General features: G+C 38.1%; 2 protein-coding genes across 3 annotated transcripts in view; one reads left to right on the forward strand and one right to left on the reverse strand.

Annotated features, from left to right (window-relative positions):
* LOC110042599 (BRO1 domain-containing protein BROX-like) overlaps positions 1-7,600 on the reverse strand; it is an 18,937-nt gene extending 11,337 nt beyond the window's left edge. For both annotated transcript variants that reach the window (XM_089275291.1, XM_089275290.1), the window contains exons 1-15: positions 7,382-7,600; positions 7,165-7,279; positions 6,434-6,456; positions 6,133-6,250; positions 5,748-5,795; positions 5,135-5,225; positions 4,977-5,023; positions 4,232-4,339; positions 4,013-4,061; positions 3,533-3,596; positions 3,228-3,297; positions 2,812-2,873; positions 2,388-2,466; positions 1,835-1,914; positions 1,045-1,112 (exon numbers count right to left, since the gene is read on the reverse strand). In XM_089275291.1, the coding sequence (XP_089131417.1) occupies positions 1,045-1,112; positions 1,835-1,914; positions 2,388-2,466; positions 2,812-2,873; positions 3,228-3,297; positions 3,533-3,596; positions 4,013-4,061; positions 4,232-4,339; positions 4,977-5,023; positions 5,135-5,225; positions 5,748-5,795; positions 6,133-6,250; positions 6,434-6,456; positions 7,165-7,279; positions 7,382-7,491 (1,132 nt within the window). In that variant the 5' untranslated portion in view covers positions 7,492-7,600. The remainder of the gene's footprint in view (positions 1-1,044; positions 1,113-1,834; positions 1,915-2,387; positions 2,467-2,811; positions 2,874-3,227; positions 3,298-3,532; positions 3,597-4,012; positions 4,062-4,231; positions 4,340-4,976; positions 5,024-5,134; positions 5,226-5,747; positions 5,796-6,132; positions 6,251-6,433; positions 6,457-7,164; positions 7,280-7,381) is intronic.
* Positions 7,601-7,929: 329 nt separating this feature from the next.
* On the forward strand, positions 7,930-13,175 carry LOC110042603 (uncharacterized). The gene is made up of 5 exons (XM_020747967.2): positions 7,930-8,200; positions 9,050-9,236; positions 10,426-10,641; positions 11,381-11,560; positions 12,581-13,175. The coding sequence occupies exons 1-5, from the start codon at positions 8,030-8,032 to the stop codon at positions 12,883-12,885; spliced, it is 1,059 nt and encodes a 352-aa protein (XP_020603626.2). The 5' UTR covers positions 7,930-8,029; the 3' UTR covers positions 12,886-13,175.
* The last annotated feature ends 3,983 nt before the right edge of the window (positions 13,176-17,158 follow it).

Here is a 17,158-nt window from a genome sequence, read left to right on the forward strand (position 1 = left end):
ACCAAAGGAGTAAATGCTAAGTTAATCTCGAATAACCTCCAGCTTTTTTATCCTTCTTTCCAAGCGATCAGCCAGAACCCATTCGTATTCCCAGGATCAAAGTGTGGCAAGTTTTTAACTTCACAGAGCTCGGGCAATAACAATTGCAATTTTGAGTAACACTCGAACACTACATCTCGAATATTAGTCAGACTAGGCGGTCTGTCTACTTCAATAGCGCATAATCACACTGCGTTAAACCATCAACTGAATGAAAAGAGTTTTTCCTTAACGTCTCATATTTCAGACGCGTTGTCTCATTAACCGACCAAATGCACACACGTAGTTTGTAAGAGGTTTTATTTTACATTACAACATCACGCCCGCATATCAACCGATCGAGACAACCGCCACAATTCTTATCTTGATAACTTTCCTTTCCTTTGTTTACCAAGCCGTTTATTACATTCAGTATCGTCAAGTGTGTAACATCTATTCATAACTGGTCGTTGCATCAAAAGAATTGTACATTTATCTTCTTGATTTTTATTTATAATTGTTATTTTAACCTCCAGAATGATGTGTATGGAAAAGACGGTGAACGTAAGTAAACTGAAACTAATCTAAATTATATCCGTTTTAAATAATACATAATTTAAAAACGTTTAACACCTAAATGCTGTTATTAAGCATGTGATTTCCGGTTCACTCAGAAAAAAGAATTATCATTAAGGGCATGAATTTAATTGAAAAACTGCATGGAAAGAAACTAGACTTCTAATAATTACAAAATAAAAAAATTGGAGAGGCAAACTTTACAGATTTTCGGGTCCACATTAAAAAGAATTCAACTGAGACACGAATTTTAAAACCAAATTTCAGTAACAAGGATTCTAAAATAACTTTTAAATGTAAAGGCCTAATGTGAAACGCTAAAGTCAACCTTTAAAATTACGTGAAGCGAGTTCAAGAGACTGAATACAAAACACCTTAGATACATTATTTCCTACCGAATGAAAATTAAAAATGCGATTTGAAAGATTTGATTTTCCTGTCAGCTTGTACCTGCATCTGCCGCGTCTTCTTCCCCCTCCCCCTCGGGTTGCTTTTCGTCTGAGCTCTCTGTGACGGTTCTGTAACGTTGGCCAAAAAGAAACTAATTAAAGTGAAAGACGGTATGATTTGGCAAAAAGACCAGCATTTAGTCTCACGATTACGAAATTCCTATATTTACGAATACAAACAGGCATGTAAATCTCATTGGACAATTTAAGGAAAAAAATCAGTTTTCTATCTCATTGGTAGGAGCTTGCAGTAAACGTTACCGAATAAATTACAGAGACTTAGGTTAGGAAACACCATGGCAGGTTCTTGACACAATGAGTACCTTCTGAACATATTCTACAGCCCGCCAAAACTCGCAGAAGTGCAACATTTCATATGAGGTACAATTTTATTTATTAGCTGAATTTTTTTCTTACTGGTTCAAACTTACCACGATGGCTAAACATAACATAAACATAAAACCTTTATTTCGACACGATAAGAGTTAAAGCTACAAAGCTTCTGGGGTCGTGTATACTACTGATCAGAATTAAAATACATTTTAAAACTGAAATATACACATGTAAAATACTGAATAGACATATGCGGAATTAAGATCAAAGTATCAATCTAGGACCTTAAATTATTAATTCACGTTTCTAAAAATACACATAATCACTAACGCTATATGGGGATGTGGAGGCTGTTAAACTGTCAAAAAACAAGTCTTTAAAACACTCCTTGGTAATAAGTAGTCTTTTAATTTCATTAGAATTTAAATTATCTATTATCTATTTGGTTGGATACTTACCGTGTTAGATCTTCTCCAATTTGTAATTCAAGAGCAGTCACGTGAACAACGCATTTAGGATCCGGGGGAGGAGGGCACTCCTGGCATAAATATGGCGAAAAACAGAAAATTAGTTGCAGATCTTTAGTATAAAATCATTTTCTGTGTCAGGCCCCTTGCGGGCTCGTCTCTTCCAGCTTGTTCTTTGCACGTTCCGCAGCGCACGAGAGCCTGCTCGCAGGCTACAGTAGCAATGGCAACGAGAACAGAGAATGAAACCAAGCACAATTGTTAAATGAGCAATGCAGAGCGGTTAAGATAAGGCTTTCTTGCTCTTTCGGGATTGCCTGTTGATCCCGCAAGAAAATGGTGTCCTGTACTAGACAGTTATTAGCAGCTTGTTCAGTCAAGATGATATTGGCTTCGATCTTTCTCAGCGTGTTTATAGACCACGATTGCATATTGGGCCATAAACACGCAAAGAAAGTTTTTGGTCAATATCCAGCCATTTTGACCTCACTGACACTTAGTCAATAACTCATATATATTCTCACTGACTATTTCTAGTACGTACTTCGGGCTGTTTTTGGTGATAAATTAAATTGTTCTCTCTTTCACTCTTCGCTTTCTTTTCATTTAATAGTTTCTTTATCCTACAGAAGAAAACAAAAAAAGTATACTTCACCACTTTGCTGAAAAAATAACAAACAAAGACACTACAAAATATCAAGCACGTTCAACAACACATTTATAGACTGTTATGTGACAACATCACCTACAGTCGAGACTCCTATGTGCGAGCACCTTTGATACCAGAAAAAAGTTATATATGTTTCGGTTTACGGTTCAAGGTTTCTGCCCACTTTAGGTCTCCGTAACACGTTAGCAGGGAATTGACTGTATAACAATAGGGCAAAATTTTAATTTTTAGTAATCGGCGGGAGTGACTAGAGGCAGGACCAAGAAATGGACACTAGGAAAATAAAAATATACTTTACTTTTCAAAAGGTGCAGATTCAGCCAAGTGAAGCTTGGTTTTTGGTTTAATTTTGTCGTATTCCTAAAAAGCAAGATACATACATCATTTAAATAATTGATGTAGGTAAAGGTAAAGGCTTCCAAAAAGATGTACATTTCTTCTGAATGACAACCCCCTCCCCCTAAAAGCTCTAGGTTTTGTTATAACAAGTATCTTTTGCGATCACATGCATGTCCTGAGATTTTAATGTTCATCTCATGACTGAAAAACATATTTAACTTGTGTTTGATGTATATCTTTCAATGACCAATTATGATGTAGTATTCTAATTTACAACCGAAACTTCCTAGAGGCAAAATATATACTAATGTTCACCAGCTGGTATATTATTTCAAACCTCAGCGCTTATATACAAGAGATATTGCCTGTACTTACTTTTGCAAGATGAGTGGCTTGATTTAAATGCTTGAATCCTTCGTTTAACACTGCAATAGATTCACCGCACCTGTCAATCAATTCAAATAAACCAACAGCATGTAAACACTTGGAAATAAATAGCTGTTCTACTAACAGTTTTTCTCGATGTAACAGAGATAATTGACTTCAAACCACTTGTGACATGCATTCTAAATTAGCCAAAAGAAAAGAAAACTGAATGTGAATCCCTCTAGAAAAATAAGAACCTAACATTATTACTTTGAAATGATTATAACAATGAACTTTCCATGCTATACGCTCACTTTTCTTCGGTTTCAAGAAGATGAACACCCTGGTAACATCTTGCCAAAGCCATGTATGATTCACCTGTTTCAAAAAGACAGAGGAGTAAGTCTTTCATTTTGTTTAGCACCACAATAATTATTGACTGAAAGAGTAAGAATTGGAGGTTTACTAATTCACTGCAGACTGACCTCTTAAGAACACTTAGTCAGAGCATTAGGTTTTTTTTATTCTAACTTTATTTTGTTATATATAATTTAATTCCTAAACACCTTCCTTTTTTGCATCCACTGCGAAGATTTTTGAATCAAACATAGAATTAGACGTCTACAAAATGCAACCTAGAAGCAGAGAAACTTTAAATAGACAGTCAGCTCTGTGAAGCATTCTTGTAACACGTTGCATTCAAAATGATAAATATTGCCATTATCTACTCAGCTAGTCATCATTTTATGTGGAGATTACAAAAACACAATCAAATCATAGTTTTAGTCCTTTACCTTGAAATTTCAAATATGAAGACCACTTCTGTCCCTCATGATGTGAAGTCTGACAAAAAAAATTAAAGTTATCAAAATCAACGATCTTGAAGTGCAGGAATGCTTTGTGTCTTAGACATTGCCTACACATGCAGAGAAGCTCTCCTAAAACTGTGCAGGTTTGATTCTGCATGTAAAATAGATTATCTGATCACAGCATAAAATGGTTCAGTTACTTACATCAACTTCCCCAGCTGCTGTGGTGTATTTCTGTGATACATCATGGCACAGTTCACCAATCAACAAGGCCTTGTGATTTTTGCTGATGGCTCTTCTGATAGTCACACTCTAAAAGAAAAGAAAAGAAAAGAAAAGAAAGAAAATATGATTTGTAACTAACTGCCAAATCGATACATGTCCCTCCAATGGATTATCTTTTCTGCGAGTGAATAAAATTATCTCGATCGAAGAACTTTGAAAAAAAACTTTTTTGTCGCCTGTGACCTGCATAACTTTATAGTGTCCAACACTTGTTTTCATTGCAAATGAATACATGCATATGAAAGATCATATATTTGAACTGCGGAGAAAGATATGAAGACATACTTCATACAGATACAGCTGAGCCATATCACATAGGTCATGGGTTCGAATCCCGTCCAAGCCTGAATTTTTTTCAGGCTTTAATTTCACAGCTGCTTAAGTTGTGTAATAACTGCAATAATCATTGATGCCTTCAGTTGTTTTAAATTAAAGCTATTCCAGTCTGTATTCTCGGTCTAATACAGACAATGTTCCTGTAAGATGTCCATACACTTGAACAAAAAAGAAAACCAAACTTTACAATAATGGGTCACATCTATAAGGAAAACTGAGAACCAACAAAGAAAGTGTAATATGTACAACTTAAAGCTTTGTTCATAATAAATTAATACATAAATATGTAAATCAATCATGCAGCCGTATCCAATGAGCATATATTTACCTGCCCTTCGGCAACTGACTGAAGATGCAAAGCACCCAGTATTGGAGCTGTAAGACACAGATAACATTTATAAAATAATAACTTCATGAAAGGTACAGGAAAAATAATCATCAACAAGGATTAAAATGAAGATGTGTAAGTTTATTGGTTAAACTAACCACTAAGATCTTTGCCTCCTTGCACAAAGCCTTCCCATGCCTTTGCTGTCTCAAAAATACTTGCTGCCATCTTCAAAGAGTTCAAACTTTGCTGGGAAAAAGGAAAAAAGATAAAAGTAGTCACATAACAGCTGTTGCACTCTGAGTACAGTGGACAATAGGGCATTACTTAGCTTGTGTGCATCCACACCCTCCTCTCCCCAATTTTTTGGAGAGAAGGAGGCAGAAGACTTTTGCTCACTTGATAACAAATCTTAAAACTTAAAATGAGGAGTGTTAATTGCCATGGAACAAAAGGAATAACTAACAATCCTCTTTGGTAAACTTTGAAGTATTCACATTACTCACCATTCAAACAAATACTGGGGTGTGGGTACTAGTAATGTACACTCTCACTGACTCTCCAATCCCCAGACTTACCCCCTGCCCCCCCCCCCCCCCACCACCACCACCACCAGCTATGTCTTATTTTCTCTCTTGAATGTATGCGTACACAACAAATAGTGTATGTTCAGTTACTGTAGTATATACAGTAATATTATAATGATAACAACAAAATGGCATGATGCAAAACCACTTGACTGTGTTGTTAACTGCAGTATATTTCTCTTACTTTCATTTTCTCTTCATCTTCTTCTTCATTTGTAATGTTCTTGTTGACCTAAAATTATAATATTACAAAAATGTGAAATAACTAAAAATGATGTCACTAAAAAGGCCTTTTCAAAAAAGTTCATTAGTTTGAAAGATAGTCAGTACTGATAAGTTAATAAAGATGGTGGATTTTAAGCTTGGTAATGAAAGGTGAATTAATCAACATGACATGAGCGTGGGACAAAGAAAAATTCTGAGTCCCCGACAGGAATCGAACCCATGACCTCCCAAACACCGGGCAGGCGCTCTATCCACTGAGCTACGAGAACTCATGGAGAGCAAGGTCATTTAACTGAGTTCATATATGATAGGTGTCCTGCATACTGCTACAGCACTGTACTCACAAGATGTGCATGCTCTAAGTGCCAGATTCCAGCTGCAAACATCATAGATGCCATATCTTCATCAATGTTGTTTGTCACGGTTTTCTCATCTTCGTCCATTAAGTTTGTCCACTTAAATCTAAATGAAGTAAACATGTCTAGTCATTTCCTTATTATAACATTTTATTTTGACATGAATACTCTTGCTAGATAATTTCCTTATTAAAATTTTATAGTTTATAAGGTTGCCTACCAGTTTATAGAACTGTTTAATATGCACACAGTCATAAAAACAGTTGTAGTTTAAATTTTTTGTACTTACCTGAGTCTGGAGAAACTTTTTACCTGAAACAGGAAAAAAATGAAAATTATGAAATAAGAAGACTTAAGGAACACATTTAGCATGACTCAAGATTCCCTATAGCCTCTAGCCCATAGTTCAAAACTAGAATGTAATATACAAATTTGATTACCTACTGTATAGATACTGTGGTATTCAAATATGGGAGAATATAGAAATCTGACAATAATGGTTACGAGTATCCTTTTACAACATAAAGCGGTGCATCAGGGCTTACACAGTGAAAAGCATGACATCTCTTGACCTGAACGTATGCTATAAGTAAAGGTATGCTTAAATAATAGTTGTCTGCCTGTCTTTCTGTTTGTCTGTTTGTCTGTCTGTCTGTCTGTCTGTCTGTCTGTCTGTCTGTCTGTCTGTCTATGCTTCATATTAACATGATAAAGATGCCCCTTTAGAATCACGTGTTACCATTCCCTGCAGATTTAGCCTGACAGAATATCCTCCAATTAGCATATTACACCTCCTGCAACATCTTTAGTCATAATAATTTAATTTTACATGTTATGACATTAACTTGCAGTAGGTCTTACAGTGTAAGGCAACAGAGAAAATAAATTGCAGATCAACAGCTAGAAGGTTCTTTGCTCAACGGACTCCTTTCATAATAAGCTTTACTCCCTAGCAAGAAACCAAACAATTTCCCAGAAAGCAAAGAAACGTGTTCCTATAAGTCTTAACCACAAACGTACCTGCTGTAGAATACTTTTCAATGTGGAGTTCATAACAACATACTCCCTAAGTGTGTTAACTACCGTCTCGCTTGAGCCATCAACTTGTTTTAAGGCCTCTTCAATTCCTTGACGTCTGTTAGACGAAATACTGTTATTAGTATGCCTGCAAACTCTTCTCCTAATTACCCTGAATTCAAAATGTATTGAAGGATAAGATGGCAGCTTTTTTCCTCACTTTCTTGTGCTATCATGCGCGAGCGGGGCCAAGTTTTCTGGTATTCCATCGAGCGCGAATCCAAAATTGACGCGTCCAGTAAGCTTTTTTGCACATGCAGGATGTGCCATACTCTTAAGGGCCAGCAAGACAAATGATGAAGAACTAGACAATGGAAAATAACATCACAACATCCATTACAACAGAAGAAACCAGAAGAGAGTAAATTGATTGTCAGCAGCCGCTGGGTGGAAGGACTGCGGGCCTTCGATCTTCGAGGGAGGAGCCCTTGAGTTTCTCCTTGGGGGTCGAGATGTTTGAGAGCCCAACTCACGGGAACTTTTTTTATTATTATTTTATTCCTCCGAATAAAATATTCCTTCTTATTTTATTCCTCCGAATTTTTTTTATTTTATTCCTCCTTTATTTTATTCACGCGAACTCGATGGTCAATGTACCCAGAACTCGAAAACCAAGCAAGACAAGCTCGAAATAGATGCAAAGATACAGAAGTTACCCCTGATCGACCTCTTTACATAAATAGAGATACCTTGACTGGAAGTCGAAGACAAAAGATCGCGTGACTGAAGCTGTAGCCAAATGTCACGCAATGTTTACACAAACTGAAGGAGCCCGCGCTCGAAATGTAAAGGCGGCCATTGTGAATCCATGTCGATTTGTTTGAGACGCGTCTTTTTGTCTCCTGTTAACCAAGCAGCTCGACTCCGCTTGTCTCTATTTTCTAATATGTCAATGAAGGCGGTAAAGATACTCGACTATGGTGATTCCAGCAACCTTAGCTATGAAGATGCCCCTATTCCGGAACCAGGGAAGGGCGAGGTAATAATCCATAGCTATATTTTAGACGTCACTGATGGTCACTGATTCTGGAAGTCATTGTGTTATAGCATACCGTAATACTAGCCGAGTGTAGATAGCTTTATCAATAGACAAGACTAGTGTTACCAGCTAGTGAAGATGAACTTAAGTTGAAAAGCTAGGAATTCTATCTACAAAGGGCCGATCGATTTTCCTTTTTTAGCTAGCGAACAAGTTATATGCCGTTTGTCAATCTAGACAGAATTATAATATTTCCTTATAAACTTAAATTGCTGACAATAGTTCAAAGTTTAATCGGAATAAAGGGCCAATAAGTGTTTTCATCGTATGCAACTGGATAAAGGATGTAACAAAACATGTGAAAACAAGAGATTGACCATTAATTATTTAATGGCTCTAGTACACCCTTGAACTAATTTGGGTTGATTGACGGTATCCAGTTGTCGGTTAACCATTGACCTTGTTCATGAAACAGCCTGTCGTTGCTTTATTTTTCTTGCAACGTTTCCCTTAGTAAACTGTCTGTTTATATTTTGTAAAGTTTTGAATGCCCTTATTAATACTTCTTCATGGGTGGAAAAAGGACCAGTCAGAATAAGCATTTCAAGCTGAATTGTTGTCAAACTTTTTCGGGTCTTGCCATCTGAAAATCTTAGGCTCATACATGTAGTATAGATACTAGTCTTGCTGTCTGATTGCAAAGTCATTTATTTCCCATTTTTCACCCTTTATCAGGGTTCTCTAGTAAGGTCATTTACAACATGACATTACATGTAAAAAAACCTGTTGCCTAAGAATTTAGCAGAAAGGTATAGTACTGGTATTTATTTTGGGCGATCTTATCAACAGGTCTTGGTGAAAAATCATTTTGCTGGCTTAAACTTCATTGACGTTGCTGTCAGAAAAGGAGAAATGAAACCAGTGCAACCTGGAGGAATTCTTGGATTTGAAGGAGCTGGAACAGTGGAAAAACTGGGTTCTGATGTTCAGGGCTTGTCTGTTGGTGACAGAGTTGCTTTTGGCTTTATTGGCGCAAGTAAGAAAACTTCTGTAAATTGGACTAATTAGAGTCATATTTGTCTGAGTTAACGTTGGCTGAGCCATCAGATAAAATGTAATTTATAAAGTAACAAATGGTTCCATTTTTATCTCATATTCATGTCACAATATCTTCTGTCTCGAGACTGAGGGCAAAATCCCTTCTGAACAAATTGGCAAAAAAAAATTATAACTAAACTTGCACAAGGCTTCTGGATAATTTATTAGTGCATTTAATTGTTGGAAGATATTTTTCAATCCATCTAACTTAAAAATGCAATTGGCTTTTTGCTTCAGTTGATCATGTGACATGCCTTTCAAGGGCACACTGATTTAGGCATTGGTAATGCATAATGTTATCAGAAATAGAAAGAACATTTACAAATAAGCTTACATGCAAATTTTCAGATTTATATCCTTGAAGAGGAAATTTTTATGGACCTCAGAAATTAGAGGGATTTGTCTAGGAATAAGATGCTTTACCTTCCAGTTACACTTCAGTGGTTTTCCACACAAATCCTTGTAATTTTAAATGAGACCCTCAATGTTGAGGTAGAGGGGAAACAAACCTCACTGTTTACCTTGGGGCCAGCCATTAAGTGTTTTGTTATACCTCCCGCCTCAAAAATAGAAAAAAAAAAACTGCAAAAAATTGTTTGGCTCACAAATTTGCCGTGGTTTCAAAGAGCATGACCTGATCATGTCGAAAGTTCAAGTTGTTGTTTTCTTGGGGAGTTAGAGAGTTTTGTTTGATCTAGGGAGCTAGCGAGTTTTGATCCACAACATGTGAGATGCCTACAATCAGAAAACGTATCTGAGTTGGGAGGCATGACAAAAATATTTAGACTACTGAGTGTTTGCAGGCAACACAGCCATAGGGCCTAGCCCTCTTGTCTGTGGCAAGCTTTAGTTGTGTCAAACTGAAAAACTGAAAATGGAAGTTTTAGAGTTTTCACTTTGCAGTCATGGCCAAATTTCAATGTCCTGCCCTAATTTTAATCAGCACTTACCTAATTAGCACACAGTCACCTGAATGACAGCTGGTCTTCATCTCAACCTCATTCCAAGGGTCTCTCCTTTTGAGCACCCCCTCCCCATCCCTCATCCCTTGAAACAGCCTGAAGAGAGAGAGATATCTCTAACTCCGTTTTTATTCAAGCTACTGTTATACATATCATCTGTTTCAGATGCATATGCCCAGTACAGTAAAGTGCCTGCTGAACGTGCTGTCAAAGTACCTGACCAACTCACCATGGAGCAGGCAGCCAGCACCTTATGGCAAGGATTCACAGCCCATGCCTTTGCCCGTTCTTCTTACCCAATCAAAGCTGGGGACAAAATTCTGGTTCATGCCGCGGCAGGTGGAGTGGGAAACTTAATCATTCAGATTGCAAAGAATGCAGGTAGATATCACTACCGTATTTAGCAGTTATTCCAAGAGCGCTCGTTGAATGTGAGGTGATAGATAGCCAAAGAGACCCGAAGCGACGTCAGTTGGCTGTAATCATTTCGTATCTAATAAACGCTAGTGGAATAAAATTGTTGTTGTTGCTGTTTTTTTTTAAGTCCCCCAAATATAGTAAACTAAGAAAACAAATCGCCTCCCAAAAATACGCATACATGTACGCTTACCGTATTTCTAGAGCGCGGTATAATTGCTTATATAACATGATGGCTGACCCAATGAAAACTCTTGAATTGCCTTATCCAATGTTCCAGTGTTTAGTGAGAAAGATTAGACTATGAGTACCCCTTTTTGTTCTGTAATACCCATCGATCGTGACGCGAAATTGCGTGCGAGAGAGCGCGAGAGGACTGATCTACGCGCGCGAGTTCTTAGTAATTGATGCGCGATCTGGAACCTAGAATTTGTGGGAGTGTGGGACGGCCAAGAAAATTCGGAAATTACCGGAAGGTCCGATCGCTTGACGAGAACTCGGACCGTTTCCCGAAAATTTCTAGATTCTGGACCTCGCTCCAGATTTTCAATAGCTGCCACAAAGTGTAAAACGTATAGGCGATAAAAGTTAAGTTTATCTTTATTCATTTTCTAATCTTAGCACATAGGGTCGTCCTCAGTATTAAATCATGCACGGGCTGTCCATTCAAACCAGCCAACTGTTTAATGTTTCTCACCTTAAGGAGCGTTTGTGATTGGAACAACTAGCACCGAGGCCAAAGCAGCAATAGCGAAGGAGGCTGGGGCAGATGAGGTCATCCTTTATTCACAGAAAGACTTTGTTGAAGAGGTTAACAGGATCACAGATGGTAAAGGAGTGAATGCTATTTATGATGGTGTCGGGAAAACGACATTCCTTAAAAGTAAGTACATCTTCATGGCAAATAGATAACTTGGCTTTTCTCCCTTCTATTTCTTGGTTTAGTACATGCCCCAGCTGAACATTTAAAGCAATGCTAAATTCCAAATAGGCAATAGGCCATGTCCGATCGAGTTGTCTTTTGCCTCTGTGCGAAGACGAGTCTTCGGGCAAAACCATTCGTATGAAAATGTGTTCCGCCTACAGGTTCATTTTCATGTAAATTTAACTAATTTTCATATGAAAGGTCTTTGCACGCGGACTTGTTTTGAAACAGAGGCACAAGGTAACTCGAAAATGGCCTATTCGAAATTTCAGCCGTCGTGGTTCTGGGTGCGTTTTCACAGAGGAAGGCGAAGAAGTCGAAGAAATGTTGCAAAAAATTTACAGTGCTAAGCACGTACTGGTCGGTTAATCATTTGTTGGTCAAGGTTCTCGATTCTGTTACGTTGCTCTTGTATTTTACTTAAGCTCCGTAACAGTGCGATTTAGTTGCCGATCTGCTATTTAACAAATTGACGTCAGTTTTTCGTACGTCTGTCCTGTTATTGATCATGAATTTCGTCATAACATTGTTAAAGTAGCTGTGGATCGGGTCCGCAGACTACTTTGACAATGTTATGACGAAATTCATGGTCAATATAATAACGGGACAGACGCATGAAAAACTGACGTCAATTTGTTTTTTACGATTATAAATTGTCAAATTGTCCGCTCTCGCTCGTGTACGCATCGCATAAATTATAAATTCATGCGTCTGTCCGCTTATTGATAATAAAAATAAGCCAATGAGCGCGCGAGAATTTCTGCAGTTGTCGTTAAAATTACATTTGTTTTTTTTTATATATATATTTTATTCGCTTGCGCGTTAGTATAAATGTGTCAGTAGTACAAGTGCAAGAAGAGGAAGCAATTGATCTGTAATCTGAATTACTGTTTGTGATCATCCTCTTTGAGATGCGCTAACATGACAGAGTAGTTAGTACTCAAGTGATTTAAAAGAGGCTCTTTCGTTTACTTTCAGATTTTGACTGCCTGGCACGGAGAGGAACTGTTGTAGCATTCGGTGCTGCTTCAGGTCCGGCTGACCCGCTGAACCCCCGTGTTTTAGGCAAAGGCTCCTTTTACCTAACATTCGCTGCCTTCATTCACTTTGTGGACGATCCAGCGGAGTATAAGCAGAGAGCTACAGAACTGTTTTCTTGGTTGACAGAGGGAAAGCTCAAATTTAGCGGGGGAATCACAGTTCTTCCTCTGTCTGACGCCAAGAAGGCCCATGACATGTTGGAGGGAAGAAAGACCACCGGAAAAGTTCTTCTCCAGCCTTGATAGCCGAGTGAAATCAAGGTGCAGCTGCTGTCCAGCCCATAACCAGTAAATGGCTGTCTATACTACTCAATATTAATGTATGTTACCCCGATGTTTTCAGTTGGTCAAATTAGAAAGCGCTTTAAAAGCACCAGGACACCCTTAGAAGCAGAGAGCAGTGGTAAAGTCATTAATGTAATCTCAGGTTTGGAGGAAAATAAAGTGAGACTTCTACTATCTTTCTAAGTGGGTGTGTAATAGTACAAAGTTTCCCTGTAAAAGATGACAGAATAAATGTTGTGATTCTTTCACACTCGATTAAAATACTTCATTCTAGAGCCTAAAATCCCGTTCACTTGTATAAAATTGTTTTGTCCCTAAGCTGCTAAGTATATTGAGCATTATTTCAAGGCATGACTGATTATCGCAATTACACTTAGGCAGTTGCGAAAGACCCCCCTGTAAGTTACGGACATAACTGCGATGATCAGTCAATTTCTTACATATTTCTTTCGAATATACACTAAGTCTAGATCTATAAGTGTATATTTTCTTCATCCGTACGGGTATACTGCGATCTCACAGCGTGACCACTTCCCAGTTGGCCTGAGTTGATCAGTCATGTCTTTAAGTCTCGGTATTGTTGATGAAATGACGTTGATGTCGTTGGTCTCGTTTAGGGTTCACTAAACAGATCATTTAAACAAATGGCCCTGCGAACTGCTGTAAGAGTGATACTTTTAAAAAAGCTATTTAGCCTGCGCTCTTTTTTCCTTCGTGAGGGTACGGTGGGAAGTCTCTTTGTTTTACCAAAGTTTTCGCTTGGTAATGATCAAATTTAAGTGGCACGTAGAGCATCCTGAACGTGTTTACTTTGGTGATAATCACGTATGTTTCTCCATTTCGCTCCATTTCTTTTATTATGTCTGGGTTTTACCTGTCAACAACTGCCAAACTACCATGAGCTAGAATATTATGCTTAAGTAAGATCTTTTACATTCTCGTTCCCAGAGTTCCCATAGCCTGCGTTACCCTTGTCTTTTAGCGAAAGTACGCATGCGCAACAGTCACAGGTGAAGTTTCACGGTTCGGCACATGGCTGAAGCTGGCGTGAGCATAAAGTAACTTTTTCGTTTTCTTACCGAATCTCGTGCAGATAAGCAATCACAGACTATAATCTGGGTGAGCATATTGACTGATAACCCAATTTTGCGCATTTTTACATCTCATTTCCATCTAACGTCATCGCCGCCATTGTGGATGACCATTTAAAAGAATCCTAAATAGGGCCGCCAGGGTCTTTGTCATTTGAATCTTTCGGGAATGGTTGCAAACCACCCATAAATCCTTTCACTCACGAAGTCAACAACCATTCAAATGTATTGGAACAAGAAAAAGTGTTTACATAAGAAATAACGGGCGGCCGTTACATTGTGTTTGAACATCTTATGGCTGCCATGACGTCATACGAAAACACTCTATTGAACATCGAATTTATTATTGGAGTCCAAGGTTTAATTCTGGACACACGCAGGAGTTATCTACTCGCACCCCACATTTGTGTGGAGGCGCGGTGGCCTCATGGTTAGTGCGCTCGTCTCCGGATTCGAGTAGTCCTGGCCGGGGACATTAATTGTGTTGTGTTCTTGGGCAAGACACTTCACTCTCACAGTGCCTCTGTCCATCCAGGTGTATAATGCTGGGGGGTAACCGGCCTGCAATGGACCAGCATCCTATCCAGGGGGAATAGAAGTACTCCTGGTCGCTTCATGCTACTGAAACCGGAGATAAGCACCAGCCTGATGGACCACTTGGCTCGTATGCAGACTTTACCTACCCCGTATTGGGCCATGAAGAAAGGATTTGAGTTTGGGAGTCGGAACTTACAAGAGAGTACCAATGGGGAGTTTAATTAATTTTCGAAGAAAGACGGCCTTTCTGGTTACGCCTCTTTCCATAAATTAATACCAAGTTGTTTACAAGTTTCAGAGCAAGGATTATTTCAACAAGAAATAAAACCATTTTAAATCAAAGAGTTTTTGGCTGAGATTCTATGGGGCGCCGTTTGTAAATTTATTATTTAGACCGAATTTATGCCATTTTCCCCTTATTTATAAATAATTGGAAACGCCACAAAATTTGTTTATAAATAAGACACAAGAACTTGTCCGTTGATATGTAAATAATTATTTTAGGTACGTTCTGATTTATAAATAATCTTTTACCATAGAGTAATTATATATAAATAATAAACTAAACAACTTCAATTATTTATATATCAGGTCATCTCTAAAATAGTTATTTACATATCATAAAGTTTGTAAATGCCATTATTTATAAATAAATTACTTCACCGGGAGTGTAAATTCATTATTTAGAAATAATAAATTTCACCTCGCCGAGTGTAAATTTATTATTTATAAATAATGAACTTCACTGAGTGTGTAAATTCATTATTTAGAAATAATGAATTTCTCCTCGCCAAGTGTTAATTTATTATTTATAAATAATGAACTTCATTGAGTGTGTAAATTCATTATTTAGAAATAATGAAGTTTCATTTCGCCGACTGTAAATTTATTATTTAGAAATAATGAATTTAACCGTGTGTGTAAATTCATTATTTAGAAATTCATTATTTAGAAATAATGAAGTTTCATTTCGCCGACTGTAAATTTATTATTTAGAAATAATGAATTTAACCATGTGTGTAAATTCATTATTTAGAAATTAATTATTTAGAAATAATGAAGTTTCATCTCGCCGAGTGTAAATTTGTTACTTAGAAATAATGAACTTCACTGAGTATGTAAATTCATTATTTAGAAATAATGAAAGTATGAATGGTTGACCCAGCGTCTCTTGCCCGATCGATTTCGGAGGCTGTTTCTCGCGCTATAAGTGAGACAGTTAATGCTACCCTTGCTCAAGTAGGTAACGGCGGCGGTATGTAGCCTGAAATTCAGCACTGGCGGATCTGGAGGAGGGGCCCGGGGAGCCCGTTCTCCCCCCCCCCCCCCCCAACCCCCCGCCTCAACTCTCTATTATGGAGTTCTTATTCACTCAGCAATTCGGCAGCTCACACTGCAACAGGAACAACTACTCAAAGGCCGAGGTAACAGGTAAATTTTAAGAAAAGAAACTGCTGCATGAAGAAAATAAAAATCGCTTGGCGTGTTAAGTGAAAGGTCTGATTTCTATTGAAATTCAATAATGGTTTAAACGTAAATGAATTTAGCTTTCCACGTGTACGATCTTTAGACTTGCCTGGAATAGACATGCCCAGCCGTGATTTCACCAGGCCAAACAAAGTGTGTCACACAGCTATCCGTCCAAAGGTCACAAAGGTCACAAAGAATTTAACCTGCGAGCGGGCTCACGTTTGAATCAAACACGCGAGTGACGAAGAGGAATAGCGATCGGCGGGAAAGAGACGCCAAGAAAGTGACTTTCTCCTCTCGCGGCTTCGCCCGTGGATTTCTCGCTCTCAGCTACGCCGAGCGCGTTTGTGCTCCAACGTGAGCCTGTTCACAGGCTACAAAGAATTATCTAAACATCTAAAGACATTATTCGATTTCCCGATTTTAAAAGTTCTGCATTTTCTTCATGCAGCAATTTCTTGGCTTAAAATTTACCTGTTACCTCGGCCTTTGAGTAGTTGTTGTCGTTGTCGTTGTTCCTGTTGCAGTGTGAGCTGCCGAATTGTTGAGTGAATAAGAACTACATAATAGATATTTGAAGCGTGATTCTCGCTTAAACTCAATTAACCAAAATAGGGGGGGGGGGGCCTCCCCTAGATCCGCCACTGCTGAATTTCAGGCTGCATACGTACCTGAGCAAGGGCAGCATTAACTGTCTCACTTATAGCGCGAGAAAAAGCCTCCGAAATCGATCGGGCAAGAGACGCTGGGTCAGTCATTCATACTTTTATTATTTCTAAATAATGAATTTACATACTCAGTGAAGTTCATTATTTCTAATTATTATATGGCTGCGTCTCACAAACACTAGGAACTACCGAATTCACGAATATTATTGGCTGAAATCGATATTGACCGCGGTCTAGATTTTCCCATCTAGACCGGCATCTAACTAGACCGGTTTCATTTTGCGTTGACAAAGTAGCAAACTAAAATACAAAAATGTTCACCATTTTCTTTTATTTTCTTCTCAATCATTTATGGCACTGCCAAAAAGCCTGATGACAAAACAAACAAGTAAAGAGAACGAGCAAATTTCGGCAGGTTTAAGTTAAGCTCATCGCCGTTCGCAAGCAAACTGTCGGCAAACCAGT

The sequence above is a fragment of the Orbicella faveolata genome, unplaced genomic scaffold (genome assembly GCF_042242905.1).
Source record: "Orbicella faveolata isolate gen_17 unplaced genomic scaffold, um_ofav_v1 contig_36, whole genome shotgun sequence".
In the NCBI taxonomy this organism is placed as follows: domain Eukaryota; kingdom Metazoa; phylum Cnidaria; class Anthozoa; order Scleractinia; family Merulinidae; genus Orbicella; species Orbicella faveolata.